A 23,595-nucleotide genomic window follows, 5' to 3' on the forward strand; every position below is an offset into this window, starting at 1 on the left:
CCATGAGATGTTGTCAGATATGGCTATCTTTTTACAAAAACTAATTGAGAAAAGCAATAATATAATTTTGATGGGTGACTTTAACTGTAAAGAGGTGAACTGGGAGGAATGGTACTCGGGAGGCGGCGAGGATTCATGGGGCACTATGTTATTAAATATAATAATGAATAATGTGATGACGCAATGGGTCAAAGAAGAGACACGGTTTCAAGGTGAGGACACACCAGCAAGGTTAGATTTACTGTTTACCAAAGAACCCAATGTAATAGAATCATTGAAATATCTCTGTCCTTTAGGAAAAAGTGATCATGTGGTCATTGAGTTCCAGATAATAATAGGGAACGTCGAGCCAAGAGACGAGCTTTATAGACAGGGAAGATACAACTTTGGGAAAGCAAATTTTACAGGATTGAGAAACTTTTTTGAAAATGCGGATTGGAGAAAATTCAGAGAAACAAGAGAGATACAGAGGAAGTGGGATATCATTCTAGACCTCTATAATTTGGGAGTGGAAAAATTTGTATCAAGAGTAAGAGGGAAAGAGAAAAGGAAAAAGGAGTGGTTTAATAGAAGGTGTATGATAGCAAAAAAAGAGAGAGATAAGGCATGGAACAGTTGGAGAAAGGGAGGTAACAACAGAACAAAGGAAGAATATAAAAGAATTAGAAATGAATACACAAGAATACGTAGAGAAGAAGACAGGAATTTTAAAAAAGGTATAATAGACAAATGCAAGGATGAACCCAAACTGTTTTATAGATTTGTTAATGGCAAACTGAAACAAAAGGAAGGAATCACCAGACTGAAAGTAAAAGGAGAGGTCTATAAAGATGCAGCAGTGCAAGCTGAAATAATGAACAAATGTTTCCAATTGGTTTTCACTAATGAAAAAGAGTTTGTGGAAGGGGAGGGAGTGATTAGAAATGTACCGGTGATAAAAGATATAAAAGTGGAGGTACAGGAAGTGTATAAATTACTGGAAACTCAAGATGTAAGGAAAGCCCCAGGACCTGATGGAATTTCTAATTGGGTACTGAAGGAATGCAGAGAAGAACTTGCGGATAAAATTCACAGTTTAATCGTGTGTTCTCTGGAAGAGGGGAAAGTGCCATAAGAATGGAAGAGGGCAAATGTGGTACCAATTTATAAGGGAGGAAACAGGGAAGAGCCCCTGAATTATAGACCAGTGTCTCTAACCAGCATGGTTGCAAAATTGTGCGGGAGAATCCTGAAAGACAGATGGATAAAATATCTGGAAGAGATGAATATTTTGGCTGAATGTCAGTTTGGATTCAGAAGTGGAAGGTTGTGTTTCTAACCTGATGAGCTTTTACTCAAAAGCAATTGACGTGGTACAGGAGAGAGATGGTTGGGTGGATTGTGTGTACTTAGACTTAGAGAAGGCCTTTGACAAGGTACCCCATAAGAGACTAATGTGGAAACTAGAATATATAGGAGGACTGAAGGGGAAACTTCTGGAATGGATGAGAGACTTTTTGAGAGACAGACAAATGAGGACAGTAATAAAGGATAGGATATTTGGATGGAGGGAAGTAACAAGTGGAGTCCCTCAAGGCTCGGTGTTGGCGCCAGTAATGTTCCTGATTTACTTAAATGATATGGTAGATGGGGTGAACAATTATGCAAGTCTGTTTGCTGATGATGTAAAGATCTTGAGGAAGGTTGAGGTTGAGGAGGATTTTAAAATGCTTCAGGAGGATTTGGATAGGATACATGATTGGAGCCGGACGTGGGAAATGAAATTTAATGTAAAGAAATGTAAAATATTGGAAATGGGTAAAAGTGCCAGGAGGCCATCACTGAATTATTTGTTGGGTAATGAATTAATCACAAATATGAGAGAAGAGAAAGATTTGGGAGTGCTGGTCCAAGATAGTTTGTCACCAGAAAAGCACATTAACAAGATAGTTGGAGAGACTGATAAACTCTTGATTAACATAAGAGTAGCATTTCATTATATGGATGAGGAGATGATGAAAAAATTGATAGTGGCCATGATCTGCCCCAGGTTAGAATATGCAGCGGTAGTGTGGTCCCCACACAAAAAGAAAGATATAAACAAGGTTGAGAGAATACAAAGAACAGCAACCAAGATGGTCCCCAGTCTGACAGACCTGTCATACAGAGAGAGGCTGGAAAAGCTGGATTTGCCTTCCTTAGAGGAAAGGAGAAAAAGGGGAGACATGATTGCAGTGTTCAGGACCATGGTGGAAGTAGATAAAATTGACAGAGAAGATCTGTTTGTGTGGGATAAGAGAGCAACAAGAGGACACGAAATGAAATTGAAAAAGTCAAGCTGCTTGAAGGATATCAAGAAATATAGCTTTCCTTACAGAAGTATAGACTTATGAAATAGCCTGGACAAAGAGATCGTCCAGTCTAAAACCTTTAACGAGTTTAAAGCTAAATTCGACTTATTGAGAAACGGCTACGGAAACCCACGAGCGTAGCACATTCCGTGTATATCACAATTAGGTATATTTGGTAAATATATAAATATTTGGAACGACTTAGACGAAGAGATGGTGCATGAGAAAAACATTCATTTGTGTAAAGGTAGACTTGATAAATGTGGATTTGGAGACAGGACAACACGAGCATTGCTCAATTCCTGTATACTATAAATAGGTAAATACACACACACACACACACACACACACACACACACACACACACACACACACTCAGAGCCATATATGCCTCCGGAATTTGGTTATATTGTATAAATGGTATACAACCATCTCCACTGGTGTTTATACTACAAGATAAACTAATAAAAACACCGAAGACTGATGAGTAAAATAAAACTGCAGTGAGAATAAATGGTGTTCAAGAGTAAAACTTACCTTCATATAACTTCCCACCATCCTAATGCAAAATTTTGCTTGCATCTTGCAAGAGTTAAGCATCTGCCTGGATGAACATCTAGATGATGAATTTCATGACCTTTCTCGTGGACTTCTTAGAATTTTGGTACGACCAATATTATTAGAATAAATTGCCAAAAACGTTAAAGACTCACAGGTCAGTGCTTTCAGCGCAAAGGAGAGGGAGTGAGGGGGGAGTCAGGAGGCATGGCTAGCAAGATGGGTAGCATGGGAGGGTATGTAAGAGGGACGGGAGGGGGGGGAGAAGCAAGGCTGTTGGCAGGATTTTCACCCTTTTGTCGCAAGGCAGACGGGCACTTTCACCTGACTTGTGGCTTGTGGTCTGTCTTACATGTGCGTTGGCTGTTGGGAAACACAATTCCTGAAGACTGGGCGACTTTGGACATTCGATGTTGAGGTGGACGGGTACTTTCGCTTGACTTGTGGGTTGTGGTCTGTGTTAGATACTGGGTTGCAGTTGGGAAAGACTGATCCCAGTGGCCGTGCAACTGTGAACATTCGGTGGGGGTGCATATGGACTTTTTGACACTGCTTGTGGGTTACAGTCATTATTACTCAGGTGCTGGAGGTTTGTAGGGAGCGATCGGACCAGCCCATAATTTTGACCATTCAGTACAGGGGCGGACAGACATTTTAGCTCAGGTTGTGGGTTATGGCCTATTTCCCGCACACGACTAGAACCTAGCAACTACAATACTGAATATTTGAAAATGTAGCCTGGCTGGCCGAAGTTCTCGGGGACTTTTATGTCCAGATAATAGCAAGTAGAGAGGTGTATAGCATGCAGGAGGACTACTGGGCCTTGAGCGCAGGCTGTGAAGCCTATGCCCAGAGTTAGACACATAAAAAAAAAGAAAGAAAAAAGAAAAAAAGTAAATTTGGTTAATGATTTAATAGAGCCAAGGTCCAGTATCCGGTTAATGAACATGGCCAGGTACTGCACATCTGGATAAATGAGGGATTATTGTACTATATTTAGTATACAACCAATGCAGTTTGAGGATTATTGTAAATCAACAAACTTATTCTGAGACCTAGGCAAGGGGTTGGATGGAGGGATTCCAGTATAGGAGTAATGGTGAGTTGGGGAAAGGGTAGCCTGATGGTGGACCCTTTTGGTTATCTAGTTGCTTCTGAATATCAACATGACAGTGGTTTAATAAGTTTGGTGCTCTACAGTACTTTTTTTTCTGTATTATATTTACAGAGTTGCAGACACATGGATGAGGAGGAATGTACAGGTATCTGGACTCAATTGTTTGATCTTGGCTGAGTCCAATCTAACACTTTAGCCAGCCCCGCGCAGGTGCCTCGCTACACCCCAAGGTCGTCTGGGGGTTGCCAGGCAGCACATGCTGTAGTTACTCGCAAATGTTTATGCTGTACTTTTTCTTATTTCTGACCTTATGTTTCATGCAACATTATTCATTTTAATATCAGATTGTTTGCAATAGATTTTTTTCTCTTAGGATATATGCATATAAGGTTGAATAGGATACCAGCTTTACCAAAACTGTAAGAGATTGTGCAGTGACATTTGAAAAAACATATACAGTTTGCATAAATATTTGTACTCTTCTTTATTTTTGACGTTATTTTTAGTGCTATTTTATTCATCTTAGTCTATCTTTGCAAGTGTTTGTTCTGCAATAATATATGTATAAAATAACGAGCAAACAGCCAACATCACTATTACTAACACCGTAAAAACAGCGTTAGGAAGGCCAGGTTCGCTCCATCTCGTAAATATTTATACTCACTGTATTTTATTTTCTATCTGACCATATTTTGCTTGCTACTTCATTCATTTTAGTCTCTGATTGTTCATTTGAGTTTGTTCTACTGAAACTTTATTTATTCAAGAAGGAAGAGTATATACAACAAAAGGTTAAATGTACTGTATATGCATACACTTAGTAAGTTTCCTCTTGGTATGCTTTTCTTTCTCCTTTTTTGTGATGGATTTTTCCTTTCCTTTGTCACTGTCCATCATGGATTAAATTTACAGTGAATATAAAAGCAGAAACAAAAACAAACTGGTGAAAATCTATGGAAAGCTGCAGGCGCACAAACACGACAATAAGGAGCATCCGGCCACAAACAGCGTCATGAAGTTACTGATGCTCCTGCGTGCTTGGCCAGTTGCATGGTGGCCTAGAGTGGTCACATGGGTCACAGGAAGAAGGGGAAGTCATTGGTGTGCATTTTAAACCTAGTCCCATGAACATGAACAGTAAATGGATTTTTGGCGAATATTTTACGTTGATGACGTAAATAACATTATCAGCCAGCTTACAGGAGTTTTTCAGATGACGTAAATAATGTCATCGACTGGCCAAAGTGTTAAGTGGGTATAATTGAGAGTAGTTAGCCAGGTCATATTAAACGGGTTTCTGGATTTAACAGGTCCATGGTAAGAGGGTTTTACTGTACATGGGATAATTAAGCACAAAAATATGAGTAGATGTGTAGGATATTTACAGAAGAAATATGTGCAGCATGTGATGTGGTGTGTGGAAGGAAGAGAAGACGGACGGGGGTGCAAGGAACAGCGTGGTGGACTGAAGAGGTGAGACAGGCTGTGGCACAAAAGAAGAAAGCATACAATGAATGGATGAGAAATAGGGGCGTGGAAGAAGTTGAGAGGCGGAAGAGAGAGTTACATGTAGAAAGAAAGAGAGAGGTGAAAAGATTAGTAAGAGAGAGTAAGAAGAGAGTGGATGAGGAATTTGGAAGGAATTTGAGTGTAAAGTGGAGGGACTATAAGAAAATGTTCTGGAAAGAGGTGAAAAGAGTAAGACAGGGTGGAAGTGAAGTTAGCAGGGGAGTGAAAGATAAAAATGGTATATTACTAGTGGAGAAGGGAGAAAAAGTGAGCAGATGGAGAGAACACTTTAAGGAATTGTTGAACATAGAGGATGGAAGTAATGCGTGTATAAGTGGCTGGGGAATGGCTGGGAGAAGGAGGGAGGTGAGAAGACAGGAAGAAATCAGTAGGATAGAAGTTGTGGAAGCAATGAAGAAAGTTAAATCAGGGAAAGTCCCAGGAATTGATGGAGTGTGTGGTGAAATGCTGAAGCATGGGGGAGAGATAGTAGTAGAATGGATGTGGAAGATGTGCAGATTGGCCTGGGAGGAAGGTAGAGTCCCGGAGGATTGGAAGTCAGGTATAATTATTCCCTTGTACAAAGGAGAAGGGGAAAAGAAGTGTGTGGTAATCAAAGGGGCATTTGTCATCTTAGTATAATAGGAAAAGTGTATGGTAGGATACTTATTGACAGAGTTAGAGAAAGAACAGAGAAATTAGTTGGAGAAGAACAGGGAGGCTTTAGGAAGGGAAGAGGTTGTGTAGATCAGATATTCATTCTTAGATCTTTAGTGGAAAAGTTTCTAGAGAAGGGAAAGAAGTTGTATGCGGCTTTCATGGATTTGGAGAAAGCATATGACAGGGTGGATAGACAAGGATTGTGGAAAGTGTTAAGAATATATGGAGTAGATGGGAAGTTGTTGAATGCTGTGAAGAGTATGTACAGTGGTGCGAAGGCTGCAGCACATGTGGATGGTGAACTAAGTGAATTTTTCTCTTTGAAAGTTGGGTTGAAACAAGGATGTGTCATGTCTCCATGGTTGTTCAATCTGTACATGGATGGGGTAATAAAAGAGGTACAAGGTGTAGGGTAGTGGATGTTGGAGTGGCTCTGGTGAGAGAGGACAGTGTTTGGAAACTCCCTGTACTGTTGTTTGCAGATGATACTGTGTTGTTGAGTGAAGACGAAGGGGAGCTGCAAGGCTTGGTGGATGAGTTTGAGAGAGTGTGTAAGAAACGGAATCTAAAGGTGAATGTAGGGAAGAGTAAAGTGATGGTCTTTGAGAGAGGTGAAGTCAGTGAATGTACAGCGAGGTTGGATGGTGAGGAATTGGAAAATGTGAGTACGTTTAAGTATTTGGGTAGTGTGATGAGGAAGGATGGAGGTTTGGAGGGTGAAGTGCTTGAAAGGGTACAGCAGGAAAGAAAGGTTGCTGGTTCTTTGAAAGCAGTGATAAGAAACAGGGAAATGAGCATGGAAGTGAAAAAGTTACTACATGACAGTATTGTGATACCAACTCTAACGTATGGAAGTGAAGCTTGGACGTTGTTGGAAGGACACAAGTCAAGAGTGAGAGCAGTGAGGAGCCTGTGGAGTCACATGGAGAGACAGGCTGACGAATGAGGATATAAAGGAGCGTTGTGCTGTGAATGTGGATGTGATAGGAAGCATTATGAGGAACACACTGAGGTGGTTTGGCCATGTGGAGAGGATGGAGGGTGAAAGACTGACGAAGAGAGTGTATGTGAGTGAGGTGGAGGGGGCAAGAGGGAGGGGGAGGCTGAGGATGAGATGGAGGGATGGGGTGGAGAGGTATATGAGAGAGGGGGGTGTGAGTTGGGAGCAGGGCAGTGAAATGGCGGGGGACAGGGCGACTTGGAGGCGATTGATTTGTGGCCACCCCAAACGGGATTGAGGCATCTGGCAATAGATAGATAGATGAAAACATAGATAGCTATGCCACTTTATCTTCATGTCCATGCCTCATACTATTTGTGGGGAAGGAGAGAAATTAAGAATAACAACAAACTGTGATGGATAAATAGATTTTTCTTAGTCTATAGTCCAGACTGTTTATTAACGCCTCCGTGGCCGCCGACTTTGAATGACATTTAGCCAATAAATGGCCGCCGGCGTTGTTTGAGCGCGGCCTGTAAAAATCTGGAAAAATTTTTGGGAAACGAATGAAAGTTCTGAACGTCTTCACACTGACCTACACTACACTCCTATACAACCCCATCAAGCAGTTCAGAGCCTGCTGCTGTGATGAGTGAATTTTCAATTATTTCACTCCTGGTCATGCCATAACAAGCACAACTACACCCATTATCTCGACCCAGGCAGAACATATCATCTTTGTCCTCTCTTGCAAAACACACACAACCACCTGTTTACGATTATGAAGTAATACAAGCACATACAAAAAAGACATGATAATAAGAGAAAAATACATTTTTGTCTTGGTATCTTTACCTATTTGCTCAGGTTTGCTGTAATGGTTAGGATCATTTGATGCAATGCAACTTGTAGAAAACTGTGAAAACTTTCGGGAAGTGAACGAAAATCTGGGACATGAGACTGACCTTGATTTCACCCTCTTACGTATCATCTGTCAGTTCACCACCTGCTGTCGTGATGAGTGGATGTACGATTTTTTTCGCTTGTGGCCATGCCTAAACACACATAATTACATCTATTATCTCGGCCCAGACAGAAAATAAAATCTTTTTCCTTCCTTGCAAAACACACACAACCACCCTGATTACGAGACAGCAATATATATTGCGAAAATAACAAGGTAAAATGATAAAGATGAAAGTAAAATGATAAAGATGAACATGTTATGATGGAAACGATACGTTTTCCCCCGTCTGTAAACTTATTTATTTCTGCTTTGTATCTGTATGCTTAATAATTAGACTTATTCTTTGTTCTGAAACTGCATTACGATTATATTTTTAGCCATGCTCGTGGTGTGGGATCTGGAAGTTGCGACTCAACTTCCATATTGCTAATCGGACTGACCCTCCACTTTATTCTCCCGTGGCAGAGTCTAGCCTTGGAGGACGTGCAGTTTTCTCATTTAGGACTGAAAATTCAACTCTTTCGCTCCCTTTTCCAAGCATGGGCACAATGATAATGTAAAAAATAACTCAAAACTACCATAAACATATTTTATATCAAAAAGGTGAAAATGTATTCATAACATTTTTTTTTCCAGCCATTCCTAACAGATTATGTACTGAAATCATTCGACATCATCATATCTCATATATGCACAACATTGCGGCACCATTCGTATTGTTTTGGGAGGTAAAAAAAATAACAACACCTGCCCAGTTGCATTGCCGCAGTGCCCCTGGGCGGCGATATCTGTTGCCGATATTTCTGCAACTTCTGCGCTTCATTGCAGGCCACAAAATGCGTCTAGGAAGCTGGGATTTGCACTGTTAGGTGCATCTGAACTTTCTCTTCAATATGGCAAGAAAAAAAAATCAATTTTCGAAACTTCAAAAAATGGCCCTGGCGTCGGCCTGGGGTTCATGCAAAATTCCGGGCCTTCGGCCACATAGGGGTTAAGCTGCTTATTTATGCAGAGTAGCTGTTAGGCACTCTTCTGTACATAGTGTTTAAATGAATAAGTGTAGTAATTTGTATTAGCAACATTGTTGTTAATTTACAGATTTTTTTTTTTTCTTTTTATTGCAGATACTTGAGGAAGCATGTAAGCGTGAAGGCTTCAACCCTGATGAGTATGATTTAAAGTAAGATAATCCTCCAAAGCAGTATTATAAATAGTTAACCTGCTAGTCTTACTCCCTTTGTTTGTGGCCTCTTCCATGGAGGGTTCGGTGGGGAGGAAGTTCTGATCCCTATGCCATTCCCTTCATTCTAGGTGTTCTGGCACAGATTGGTTTCCTTCTCTTTCTGTCTCAGAGTTTGGTCCATGTTTTTCTTTTCCTTCCTCATCTTAGGTTCTGCATGTTGGGTCTGGATTGACATCAAGCACTGAGAAGAGGCTGTTAGACAACTGTTTAACATCAAAATGCTCAATTTTAGAATTAAACCTTCTGCTTGCTTATTCAAAGGGTTTAGTGTCATTGTAGGTAAGTACCGTATATATTCCAAACAGGGCGTAGATTATAACTTAGCTGCCCTGGCAGAAAAGAGAATAACGTTCATTTCATTTTTATTTTAAAGGCTCCAATTTGCTTGCATGCGTCGGCTTTGGTCACCTAATGGCGGCTCTTCATACTGCACAATCTATTGCAGCCTCCCTGTTTAGTCCCTTAACCCTGAGTTCACACGTAATGACCTTGTCCCATGTCTTTCTCGGTCTACCCCTCATAACCCCACCCTCAGTATTAACAGTTCTCACCTTTCTCACCCTATTATCCTCCCCCATCCTCTCCACATGCCCAAACTATCTTAATCTACGTCTCCCCATCACAACACCAATACATTCCAGTCCCATCCTATCTCTCAACTCTTCCATCGTACACCCAGCCCCCCCAGACCTTGCACGCAGGAACGCACTACACATCCACCTAATCATTGTCATTTCCGTACATCTGAGCCTGCGAATATCCTCCTCCTTTACTGCCCAGGTCTCACTACCATACAGCATTACACTCCTAACACATGCTGCATACAAAGACCCCTTAGCAAGTAGGGAGAGTCCTCTCAAAGTCAGGAGAGGCATGAGCTCCGTGAACTTCTTCCAACCACTTCTTACCCTAGCCGCAGAGCTAGCTTCGGCCCCACCTCCAGCACACAACATGTCTCCCAAATAACAAAACTATTCCACACACTCAAGAGATTCACCAGCAAGTTCAATCCTTTCACGCCTGACAATCTCCATCTGCTCTCCCCGACACGCTGTACACATAAACTCAGCATTATCTCGCAATCTACCTCTGATACCACTATGTCTCTTGTGCACCCATTTATCACAGACACTGCACAAGATGGAATTACATCCCATGCCCTTGTGGCAAACTGCACATGGCCACTCTCCCTCGTCTTTGACAGTACCACCACCAACCCTAGACATCATCACTTTTGTTTTATCTGCATTTACTCTTAAGCCCTTGTGCCCCATACCATCTCTCCACTTCCTAAACCTTTCCTCCACCTCCCTTTTGTTCTCTGCAATCAACACCAAATCATCAGCATACAACATCTCCCACGGGAGTCCATTTCTGAAGTCACCTGAGTGAGCTTCAAGTACTGTGATAAGGAACATGGGACTCAAAACTGAACTGTGATGCACACCAACGTTCACAGAAAACTCATCACTCAATTCTCCATTCACTCTTACCTGGGTGCGAGCACCCACATACATAGCCATAACCACCCTAACTAGCCACTCCTCCAAGCCAAGCTTTCTCATTGCCCACTTCACCACCTCTCGAGGGACTGTCAAAGGCCTTTTCCAAATCAACAAAACCAAAATAAAGATCCCTTCTCATACCAATATATTTTTCCTGAAGCTGTCGAACAATGAATATGGCATCAGTGGTCCCTTTGCCTGGCATAAACCCAAACTGCATCTCATCAGTATTCACTCTTTCTCTAATCATACCTTCTAAAATTCTCTCCATTACCTTCATTATCTGAACTAAAAGCTTTATATCTCTATAATTTCATCTTTCCAGAGCATCACCCTTCCATTTATACACATTTACAATTACGCTTTTCAGCCAATCATCTGGGACAACACACTCATAAATAATCATATTTATCAGGTCAGTGACTAGCCTCACCCCTATATCTACAACATTTCAGCAGTCAACCCAGATACTCCTGCTGCCGTCCCCACCTTCATCCTGCCTATTGCCTCACTCACAGTAGCAGCATCAATCAAAGGCCAAGGGCCAGACACTGGATCTGCTGGCTCCAAACCTTCCCTGACCCAGTCAAACTCCTCACTCAACAACTGGCTATAATGCTTTCTCCATGCATCTTTAATATCCTCACTGTTCACCACTACCCTTCCTTCATCATTCTTCACACACTGCTCACCTGTAATATTCCGATTTTCCCTCTTCATCTGGTTTGCCACCTTGAATATCATATTTTTCCTTTCCCCATGATTTAGGTTATCAAGTACGAGTCTCTGTGACTCAGACTTCACCCTGTATACCTCTCTTCTAGCCCTGTGCTTGGCAGCCAAGTATTCCTCCTTGCTACCACCCTTCTTCCACTCCCGGAAAAGCCTTCTTTTCTCCTTAACTGCAGCTTCTACACCCTCATCCCACCACCAAGTTACTTTATGTCTTGGTGGTCCTCTTGTCCAACCGCATATTACATCACTTTCAAAAGATTGTTCTTGAGGGCTGTGTACTGTTCATTAACGCCTTTGTCTACGGCTACCTGTTCGGCCACCACTCTTCTCATCCCGCTATAGAAGGCATCCCTTACTGATTGGTTTTCCAGCTTCCATATTTTCCTCCTAGGTACGTAAGTCCTCTTTTTTATCACTCGTTTTTTAAACACCACATCACAAATCAATAGTTTGTGCAGCTGCACACACTCCTCACTTCCTATAACTTTAACATCCCTCACTGAGCATTCTGAACTTCATGTCACTTTGCTGGAGGGTGTACCAGGAGTTATTGTTGTCATCCTTTAACCTGCCCCATCCCGACCACTTTTCCACCACTGACTCCCCCCAATCCCGACCATTTTTGGATTTTTTTTTTTTTTTTTTTTTTTTTTTTTTGCTCAAACCTCCGCTTTTGGTGAAAAACATCGAAAATTCATAGAGAAATCGCTCACCTGAGATTTAAAATACTCGATCCAGGTAGCAGTATCTCCTTACCTTACTGGTTTTTCTAACAGGCTGGCACCAAAGAAAACGAGTTCTATGGGAGGGTAACTATTTCACACCACTCATAAACGGTATTTATATATATACAGGAAACTCGCACGGAACACGTGAGTTTCGTTCCTACCATGCCGTGTTAGGTGCGATATCGCGTATATTTAAACTACTCCGTATTTTGCTCCCTAGACCCCCCAAATGTGTTGTTTTGCTGTTATCTGTCACTGGTAATCACTAGAAAGCACTTTAAGTGGTTAGAAGGTTTATTTAATGTTATAACTCACAAATACAGTACTCCACAGCAAAACTTCAACACACAAATACTGTACTGTACTTAAACACAAGGAAACATTCTGACGCCGATCATAGGTAATCATATAAATCAGGTTAACTGGTACCAGGGCTTGATTTAATGCTTTATCTTTTTTGAGTGCTTTAACTTACAAGTACATACCAGAACAGTACATATTTAACTTAGAAATGCAGTACTGTGGAAAAGCTGTACAGCAAGTCTTTAACGAACAAACAAAAAAGGCAATATTCCGACGCCGATCATGGGTAAGCATATAAATCAGGTTAACTGGTTACAAGGCTTTTTTGATGCTTTAATTGCTTACAAGTACATACCAGAACAGTAAATATTTAACTTACAAATACAGTACTGTAGAAAAGCAGTACAGTAAGAGTTTAACGAACAAACAAAAAAGGCAATTTTCCGACGCCGATCATGGGTAATCATATAATTCGGGTTAACTGATTACAAGGCTTTATTTAATGATTTAACTTTATTTAAGTGCTTACAAGTACAGTACATATGAGAACAGTAAATATTTAACTTACAAATACTGTACAGTACTGTGGAAAAAACGAACAAATAAAAAAGGCAATATTCTGACGCCTATCAAGTAAACTGGTTGTAAGACTTTATTTCTTGCTTTAACGTTATTTAATAGTACTTTAAGTTGCACATAAACTTACCAGAACAGTACAGTACTGTAAATATTTAACTAACAAATACAGAGATAGCCCGATTATCCGGGCTATATGGTGTTAAGGGGTGCCCGATTAGTCCGAAAGCACGATTAATCCGGCGGAAACAACACAAGTACTGTACTGTTAGATTGATTTATTTACTGGTAAATGTACACTTTAAGTGCCAGAAAGACCTTTCCAGTTCAATGTATATTACTTCAGCTTGTTTCAGTATTTTTCAGACTATATTCAGTTTGGTAAATTACGTTTCCTTACTGAAAGATTTCCTCCCTGTTATTATCGTCACGTTCTAAAGCTATACCTACGATTGTTTCCAGCACAGTGGACGAAACTCATCGTACTCAAATGTGGACTTCGTTTCCCATTTCCCAACTGAAGATTAGGTTAGGTTAAATTATTAGGTACAGTGTCTTCTGCCATTACGTTAATGAATCAAAGAGTAGTCACACCAGAACAGCTGAAAACAGAGGGGAAACAGATATAACAAGAAATGTTTATTTACCAACCCAGAAATAATCAGAAAAATATAACAGACTATCAGGATGAACTGATTTTGTAAGGTGCTTTTACTGCTTACAGCAAAGCGTATTTTTACCTCCCTCAGTGTTCGTGAGTTCAGAAATTTTTGTGCTCCCGTGGTAGACCTTGGAACCATTGTTTCAAAGTTATAAAGTCAGTTTCTTTTTCTTATAGATGTGAAAAGACTCGTCTGGTACACCTGGCTTTTTGCCCTCCTCCCTAAACCCATCTTGTGATTTGCTATGATTCATGAAATTAGGGGGCATGTTGCATTAGCATTTGAACAAAATTAGAGTGCATGTTACTTTAGCATTTATTCATATCAGCGAAAACATCTGGGATGAAAGGACCGCCTGGCTGTTTGGGATGGTAGAGTAGGGTCGTGTAAACATACCAGTGACCTCCGTTCCCTTCCCATAATTGTTCGCAGTTTTTATGGCTCCCTAACTCAACGTTACTGACACCGGTACAGTAACGCATTGTTCAAGTCTGGCAGCCATGAAGGGGTTAATGGAATACATTATTGTTTGTATCAAGACTCTCTCTTTCACACATACACGAACGAACAAAAGAATGTGCAATAGATGTACACTTAACTGTAAGGAGCAGAAATAACTGTATGCTCTGTCGGTTCGAAATGTGTTGGGAAGCGACATCGAACAAAGACTGTGGAACTGAATGCTACCTTACGAGAACACGTGAGATGAAAGTATTTTTTATTAGTAAACATTTTTGTTCTATTTCGTCCCCTATAATTGTGAAACTCATAAATTTTCGTCCAAGCATACAGCCTAATAACCTTATCAATTCAGTTCATATTGCTTTAGTTTGTTTTCTGTATTTTTCTGCCTATTTTGTGGGTGGTAAATTACCTTTCGCTGAGATTTCTTCTGTTATTATCATAACGTTCCTTAAGCCTTACCTACGGTTGTTTCTGGCATAATGGAAGAAACTTACTCATAATTAGGGTGCATGTTACATTAGCATTTAAACATCGACGAAAACATCTGAGATGAAGTGGCAGGCCGCCTGGCTGTTTGAGATGGTAGAGGAGGGTCGTGTAAACACCAGTGACCTTCGTTCCCTTCCCATAATTGTTCGCAGTTTTTTATAGCTCTCCCTAACCCAACATCCCTGACACCAGTACAGTACAGCATTGTTCGAGGCTAGCAGCTATGATGGGGTTAATGGAATGCGTTATTGTTTGTATTAATACTCTCTTTCACACATAAAGTACACTTAAGGACGAATAAAAGAATGAACAGTAAATGTAAGAGGAAGAAATAACTATGCTCTGTCGGTCCGAAATGTGTTGGGAAGCGTGATATCTAACGAAGAATGCAGAACTGAATGCTAACTTACGAAAACACATGAGTAATTTTTTTTTTTCTGATTAGTAGACATTCTTGTTCCATTTCGTTCCCTAAAATTGGGAAACCCATTACTTTTCCTCTAAGCATACAGCTCAAAGACTTCAATTCACTTCATATTCCTCCAGTTTGTTTTCTGTGTTTTTCTATTTTGAGGGTAGTAAATTACCTTTTCTTGGTGAAAGATTTTCTTTTATTATCACGTTCTTTAAGCCTTACCTATGATTGTTTCGGGTCTAATGGAAGAAACTCATCGTACACCAAAGTGGATTTAGTTTCCCAATTTCCACACTAGAGCCCAGGTGTGGTTAAATTAGGTTTAATTATTAAGTAGTTAAGCAAGGTTAGGCTAGGTCAGGTGTATCAGTTGCCTCTCCAAACTCCACACTACCACCCTTCTGATCGAGTTGTGAGCAGGTGTGGGTGGGGGCAGGGTGAGCAGAGTCTCTCTGGTTTACCCATGCCTCTCTCCCAAGCATCTGGATGCTTCCTGTTTAAACCGGAGCTGTCGTACGGATAATTCTATGTACTATTGTACCACTGAACCATTTGGTCACGGCCCGGATGTACCGAAAGCTGGATAATCTGGATCTGGATAATTGAGCTTCCACTGTACTGTGCTACTGTACTCGGGAATGTCTCACTCACTGAATAATTTCCTGCCTAGATCGTCATGTAGTCAAAACAAACCGCGCGCTGTGGTGACGTTTGAGGATTTGATCTTTCAAAGGCCTCTCTTGCGTTAATTTGTAGTTTTCATAATGGTTCTTTAATCTTACGTTGCCTTATATGTATCCCAGCCCTTACCGTGTATAATTGCGAGCGCGTTCCGTGAGATCGTGTTCCGTGCGAGTTTCCTGTACTTGGTACGAATTTATATGTAGTACAAGAGTATGTTGGTTTACAAACAGTAATATAGGCATTATAAGCATTGTTTCACTCACTAACTCATCACCATACCTGACCTTTTTTTGCCACATTACCTGATCATCATTTCTGAATGTTTCTTCCTCTGATGCTATGTAAAGTTTGTCCTCCACATTGTCATCGATGGGGGAATCACTCTGGCCCTGAATTTTGTACCGTGGCATGACATGACTTTACTGGCTAGGTCACTGATAACAGGTGAATTGCTGAGACAATGGCATGCAGGGGGGGGAGGAGGTCATGCTGGGTAAGGCATTGTCCCTGCCTGGCATCTTGTAGAGGAAGGTGTCCCATGTATAAGTACCAAAAATCACTTGCAAAAATTGAAAATTGTGCAAATTAGAGACCTTGCAATTGATTCGCGTTTATGTACGTCGACGGGATTGGCAGTGACAAAATGTGTGGACGTTAATTCACGTCGACGGGACGCCGCAGGTTAAGCCAGCAAATAGCATTATATTAAAAAATATATAAAAAAAAACTAGGCACTTGGAAATCCATTGGCCTAACCCTTGTCTACAAATAATTGCCGGTAATTCCTTGAGCTATGTGACATGACTTTCAGAATGCTCAGTCATTTTGTTGTTATCCTTTAATGTCTATGTTACTTTTGAGCAGAGAGAAAAAGGATGTGCGGAAAGGGTAGTTGAAAAGATTGGAGAGCTTTGGAAGGCATGAAACTCTTTAAGCCAGCAAATAGATTTTGTTGTTGTTGTTGTTGTCTAACCCGTTAGCCTGAGCAGGCTAACCTGTTGACTGAGGAGATGCATCTGTCCCTATGGGGTTGCCCCATATGTTCCCTATACCGTTATGTTTTGTGTGCATCTTACTGTAGTGTTTACTGTGCAGTGCTCCATTATGCATGGTGTCATGTGGGCCTGTTCTACAAGCAGGGCATGTCATTTGTGATATCCACCTAACCCAAAACTAAGTTGGTGAAGTAATGTAGGAAAGCTAGGTGATGTCCTGCTCTAAGCCTAGCTTGGTGGACTCAGTTTTATTTAAGATGTCATGGGGGGAAAGGGGGGTGGGGGAATGTAGTATAGTTCTGATCGAGGTGTTGTGTTGCCCTGTGCATGAGGTGGGTATTTAGGCATTTTCCATTGTGTAAAAGTGTTTGTAGGTGGGATGTTGTTTCATTCGGCCTGGTATTGTTTGTGTGGAGATGATTTTATGTGCCTACTTGTGTTGTATGGCTGTCATATGATGCCAGGGGTGTTGGGTGTTAGCTCAGGCTGCCATGTGGAACAGTGGGCCTTTCATGCAGAGATATTCTTTGTAATAGGGGACTAGTTTTAGAATGTAGGTGAATTATGGCAGTGGTATTGGTGCAGCCAGTGGTGGTATGTAGAACATTATTCTACAGCAAACTCTCAATTATCTGGGATAATTCAGCCAGGCCCTATGCCAGTTAAAGTAGAATACCGGGTAGTACATAGTACCCTCCATCGGATAAGTATTGATCATCAAGCCAGATGTTGCATTACTATTCATCTCAAACCTCTATCCTAAAAACTTTCCCTTGAGTAAAAGATGAAAATTAAGCATAAAATACAATAAAGTGCTTATACAATACAGTAATACAGCGCCTGTTGGCTACCGTTTACAAGTTGGCCGATACACCTCAATACCTGATATTGCATAGAACTGCCAGTTATGTTCTGTTTTGGTGCTGGATATTGCATAATTTTGCTGAGTATGGCTTTAATAGAGCCGAGCCAGCAGCGCCGGATATTGTGTTGGGCCAGATATTGCAACGATGATGATTGAGAGTTTACTGTACATGGTCAGCAAGCTTTTGTATTGGGTTTTAGATTAGAAGGGAACCCATGCCAGGGAAGCATTGGACATCAATGATTTAATATACTGTTTGTAGAGTAGGAAGAGTGTTTCTTTTTGTTACCCAAAGTCTGTCCCTGTAAGGGCCCAAAGTGTGTTGAGTCTGGAGGTCCATCGCTTCTTAAAGTCATGTATGTGGTCCTTGAAGGTGATCAGTGTCATATGACACTTCCAAGAATCTTGGTAGAAGCGACATTAGGCATTATAACATTATTAAGTGCAATGTTAAGGGTGTATCTGTGCTTGTGATTGTCACTTGTGACTAGTGTGGAGATATACTGTACCGTATTTGGATGGAGCAGTTTTTAACCTCTTGTCTTTATGACTCATGCCAGAAATGTTTTAAGGTAATTTTGTTGTGGTGAGCAAGCCTTGTCTGCAGTGTGGTGTGTAGTTGTTAGGGTAATATCTTCTTCTTATGAGGGAATATTTGTGGGTGGTTGCAGTGTGGGAATTTTATGCATGTACAGTATAGTTTAAAGAATTTAGGTGAAATAACAAAATTCAGGTGAGCCCCATAAGGGAACTTTCATGTCTGTGATGGCTTGCGTGTACCATGCACTTGTTTATCTGCTTTACTGTAGTACTGGGTAGTTGACAAGCCAGTACTTTGTGATCATTTCTAAGTTTGTGTTGTAAGTTTTGTGATTAGTTTGTATCAGGGTTTGGAATCAAAGGCTTTACAGTACTAATGTTGTGTTGTTTTAGGAAGTGTACATTATGCTGGTCTCAGGGTTTTGATGCTGTCAGATTTGTGTTATATGAGGTTGGTTAGCGATATGTTCATGGAATGAAGTGCTTTAAAATCATGTTTTGAGGGAACAAGGGGAATATAAGGTATGACTTTTAGAATCAGGCATTCGGTTATCTTGGGTGGTGTGCTCAGGAGGATCTGTATGAAGATTGGTATGCTGGTTCTTTATTTGGATTGAATATAGTGATGACTGTTCCTTGTGTCTATCGTTGCGGAATGCTACAATGTGCATAGGAATGGTTCTAATTGATTCAGGTGCAGATTACTAATGCCATCTGGGCCTGTGCTTGTAGAATTCTTTATTTTCTTTGTAATGTTTTGTATTTTATCTGGAGCAAAGGAAATTTTGATGTCATATAATGGAAGGAACTGCCTTTGCAGAGAAAATTGTTTTTTGGACTTTGTGTCTTGGTGTAAGGTAGCATATTATCATAATGTTTCACAAGTATTCGTGCCAGTTCTTTGTATGAGGAGATGTGGCAGTGTGGGTCCTGGGGTTACATGTTTGTGATTTGGTTATGCTGTTAAAGTGTTTTGTAAAACCAAGAGGGGTCTGTGGAATGTGTGTGTTCTTACAAAGGCCATCCATCCCCCCCCCCCCCCTTGACACAAATGTACGAGAAATCTGGGTATGGAGGTTGATGAGGCCCGGGAACTGACAGTGAATTGAGCTGGATGGAAGAATTTGTAGGGAGGAGTTAATGAAATGGTTTGACACTGGAGTATTTTCCCAGTGATGTGATAGTCACCAGATTACCTCTAGGCTTTTGGTAATATGAAGCATTTAGTGTAGATGTTTATGCCTGTGAGGTGGAGTCATAATTCCAGGGAGTTGAATCATGAGTGAATAAGACTGTGGCCTGTTTATTTGGGCAGACTTTCCTAGTTCCCTTTCATTTTTTTTTCTTCTTGCTCTCTAAATCCTTCCTCATGTCATTCATAGATGGAAAACGAGGTTTGGATGATGATGGTATGAAGACTTTCTATAGTGTTTATTGTGCATTATGGTAAAACCATAGGCAGAGAAAAAAGTACAGTACAGTAATGTACAGTTCTGGTACACAACAGGAGAATGTGGAGAGTGCCCACCCCACAAGCCTTTGTTTACAAGACTCAGCATCTCTCAGGTGCCTGGCAAATGTGTGCATATGTGCTTCCAACACTTTACTTGGATGTGTCTCATGACTTGTGAGTGTCAGATTATGTGTGCAAATAGTATGCTACAGGTTTATGATCTCAGACATTTATTGATAAGTCTGCATATGTGGATAAGCCAGACTGCATTCAGACTGTACTTGTTTAAGCTGGACTGAGATCAGTTTAAGGAAGTGTAGTGTGGAGTGGTTCACCAGCCCATGTTAGTGGGTTTCTTGATTATGAAGATAATGAATTGGAATTAGCTGGGTTTACTGTAATCAGATACTGTTATTGGTTATTGTTCCAAATTATTTTCCCCCATCATTTAGTACTTTTTTGCTTATATTGTTTATAACTTACATGCCTGTTTCTTGTCCCCCCAAACCATGCAAGTTGCAGTTCAGCTGTAGGTGGTTTACATTACGGTAGTTTGAGAATACTGTACCGGTCAGTCAGATGTTCATTAGCATACAGTAGGCCATCAATATAGTGAAGTAATTTGGGGCAACATTGGAGCATGAAATTCAGTGCTCTGTAGTAATTTGTAAATGCAGGTTTGTTTTGTATGTACAGCTGTAAGAAAAGGTTCACCAACAATCCCATGCCAGTATTGTGTTCGGTCTTCAGTGTATATCCCTACCCCTTGAATATATTGAGTATCCTTCCTTCATGTATTCATTTCATTGTTCTTCATAGTGCTGTCTTATAACAAAATTTCACAGAACATCTGAGTCTATTAGATACATTACAGTACTCTAAGTTGCCATATAATGTGCTCCAGTTTTTTGTTCTTAAATTGTGCAGCATGCCATGTCATCACTTGTTTAATTGGTTAGCCATATTTATTGTGCATACTAAACCTATCTAAGTACTGTACATTAGGAGATTGTTCATTTGGCTGAAAGTTCATTAAAGCAGAAATTTGATAAATAGAGGTTCATAAGAATGAGGGGTTATGTTATTATGAAATTAACCTTTGCAGTGTTTGCACCATTTGGTGTTGTTATTCAGATTGCTGCTGGACAGTTTAATTCATCTGAGGGAAACCACCAGCCTTTGAAGGGTTAATTAATTTTTTAAATATTATGCTTATGCTTTGTGGTTTCTTCTTTGCCTGTTAATTTTTAGGCACTTGCGTCGTGTGTTGGACAATGGCCTAAGTGTGCGCCATGCTGGTATCCCCAATCGCTGCCAGTTGGAAATGGTGGTGTCTGCTGCACCACGTGCTGCCTCTGCCATCACTGTTCATATCATCACTGTCTCAGGTTGCAGGCTGATCCATGACTTTCCTGCCACAGGTAATAATTTTTTAGTGTCTTCAGCGCTGCATTATGTGTAGTTGTGGCAGTTTTTCATTTTCCCAGAATTATAATGATGTAAGGCAAAGGAGCCTTTCTCTTTGAAGTACAGTAAAAATATACAGGAGAGTGTCCACCCCCCAAGGGGTTCCAAGTGGCCTCATGGAATGTGGGTAGTTTTAAAAGTAGACCAGGAGAAGTGGTGATGGCTATGGATAGGAGGTGGGTGGATGTTGGTTGTGTACAGGAAGTTAAGTATAGGGGAGGATCAGCCAGAATGATTGCCGGGAAGGACTATAGGTGCAAGCTATTTTGGCAGAAAATTATAGGTAGGTATGGTGATGGGGTGTGCTGGTTCAGGAAAAATGGGTGGTGAGTATCATGAATGTAATGAAAGTGAGTGAAATGATTATAGCAGTGAAAACATTTTTCAGCAGGCCTTACTTTCATTTATATCATTTTATGCTTCACAGGCTGGCTTGGATGGTGTAGAAAATGATAGATACTGGGATGGCAATGAATGTGGTAAATGGTATGGGGTATGATGAGATTGTAGTTTTGAGAGGGGACTTAGACGGTCTTGTGGGTGAAACAGCTCAAGGATATGAAGGGGTACATAGGGGATGCGCATACTATGTGGAAGGAGAGAGGATATGCAAATTTGGGGAGGCAGTGAGCATGATTGTGTGCAACATGCATTTTGGGAAGAGGCAGTAGGTTGGTTACGTATGAGCCTGAGAGATATAGTAACCAGTTTGACTATTTCTTGGGCAGAAGGGCTGATAGGAGGTTGGTAGGGATGCAAAAGTTATACAAAGTGTAGAGTGTATGCAGCAACGCAGATTACTGATATGTGACATGGTCCTTAAGGAGTGGGTGGTGAAGAAGAAGGCCATTGCTCCTAGGAGGAAAATATGGAAGTTGAAAAACCAAGAGGTGAGGGATTCCATCTTTAGCGAGATGAGTAGAGCCGTGGTTGAGCAGGGAGCTGTTGACAGAAGTGTAAATGAACAGTACTGAGGTCACAAGAGGCGGTGGCTCAATCGGTAGAGAGGTGGCCTGCAGTCCTACCGGACCAAGGTTCAAATCTCTGCTGGGGCAGGGAACAGTTTGAGGATTTGAATTTCATGAAATCAGACGTTACTGATCTACCAGAAGACCCGCCGACATGTCGTAAAAATACCCCCGCTAATACCAATACACCAGTCCTGTATGAGACAGCCCTAGCATGTATTCAAGATGGACGGTGGGTGTTAGCGCCGAAGTGGTGACATGTAGTGAGGTGTACGGTATGCAGGAGGACTACTGGGCCTTGAGAGCAGGCTGTGAAGCCTATGTCCAGAGTCAGACACATTAAAAAAAAAAAAAAAAAAAAAAAAAAAAAAAAAAAGTGTGTGTGGATGGACATGTGTCACCAAGACAAGGTGACATTGTAGTGGGATGAGGGTGTAGAAGCTTCAGTTAAGGAGATCAGGTGGCTTTTCCAGGAATGGAAAAGGGGAGGGAACAGAGAGGATTACTTGGTTGCCAAGTGTGGGGCCAGAAAGAAGGTAAATAGTGCTGAAAGGAAGAATTTGGTATTTAAGGTGGCAAAGCAGATGAGAAGGGAAAACATTGATATCATAGTTGAGCAGTGCCTGAAGAATGATAAGGGAAAGGTAGTGGTGGACAGCGAGGATAATAAAGATGCATGCAGGGAGCATTATAACTGGTTGAATGAGGAGTTTGACGGACGGGGATGGTTCGTCAACAAATCCAGTGTTTGGCCCTTGGCCTTTGATTGATGCTGATAATCTGAGCAGGGCAATAAACAGGGTGCAATTGGGGAAGGCAGCAGGAGTGGCTGGGCTGAGTACTGAAATGCTGAAGGCCTCAGGAGATAAAAAGGTGGGGTTAGTTGCTGATTTGATAAAGACGATTAAATATGAGTGTGTTGTCCCTGGTAGCAGGCTGAAGAGTGTGCTTGTAAGTGTGCACAAGGGGATGGGTGATTTCATGGAAAGAGGATATTATAGAGGCATAAAACTTTTGGATCAGGTAATGAAGGTAATGGAGAGAGGCCAAGAAGATCTGATCAGGGAAAGAGTGAATATTGATGAGATGCAGTTTGGATTCATGTCAGGCACAGGAACTACTGATGTCATGTTCATTGTCCAATAACTTCAGAAAAAATATACAGGAAAGAAAAGGGATCTGTACCTACTTTGTTTTTGTTGATTTGGAGAAGGCTTTTGGCAGAATCCCTGGGGAAGTGAAGTGGTCAGTGAGAATGTTTGGTATCAAGGAGTGGCTGGTTTGGGTGCTCATGGCTGTGTATGAGGGTGCTCACATCCAGGTGAAAGAGAGTGGAGACTCGAGTGATGAGTTTTCTGTGACTGTTTGTGTGCATCAGGGGTCGGTCTTGAGCCCCTTATTGTTTGTCATGGTGCATGAAG

The 23,595-nt window shown here is 41.1% G+C and overlaps 1 protein-coding gene across 1 annotated transcript in view; it reads left to right on the forward strand.

Moving 5' to 3' along the window:
* The window catches only part of LOC145394188 (tether containing UBX domain for GLUT4), a 673,993-nt gene that overhangs the window by 93,042 nt on the left and 557,356 nt on the right, over window positions 1-23,595 (forward strand). The window contains exons 2-3 of the mRNA XM_080268173.1: window positions 9,206-9,261; window positions 20,991-21,160. Coding sequence (XP_080124299.1) covers window positions 9,206-9,261; window positions 20,991-21,160 — 226 coding nt within the window. The remainder of the gene's footprint in view (window positions 1-9,205; window positions 9,262-20,990; window positions 21,161-23,595) is intronic.

Source organism: Coenobita brevimanus, chromosome 26 (assembly GCF_032717465.1).
Source record: "Coenobita brevimanus isolate Jiangsu-jjx chromosome 26, ASM3271746v2, whole genome shotgun sequence".
NCBI lineage: Eukaryota > Metazoa > Arthropoda > Malacostraca > Decapoda > Coenobitidae > Coenobita > Coenobita brevimanus.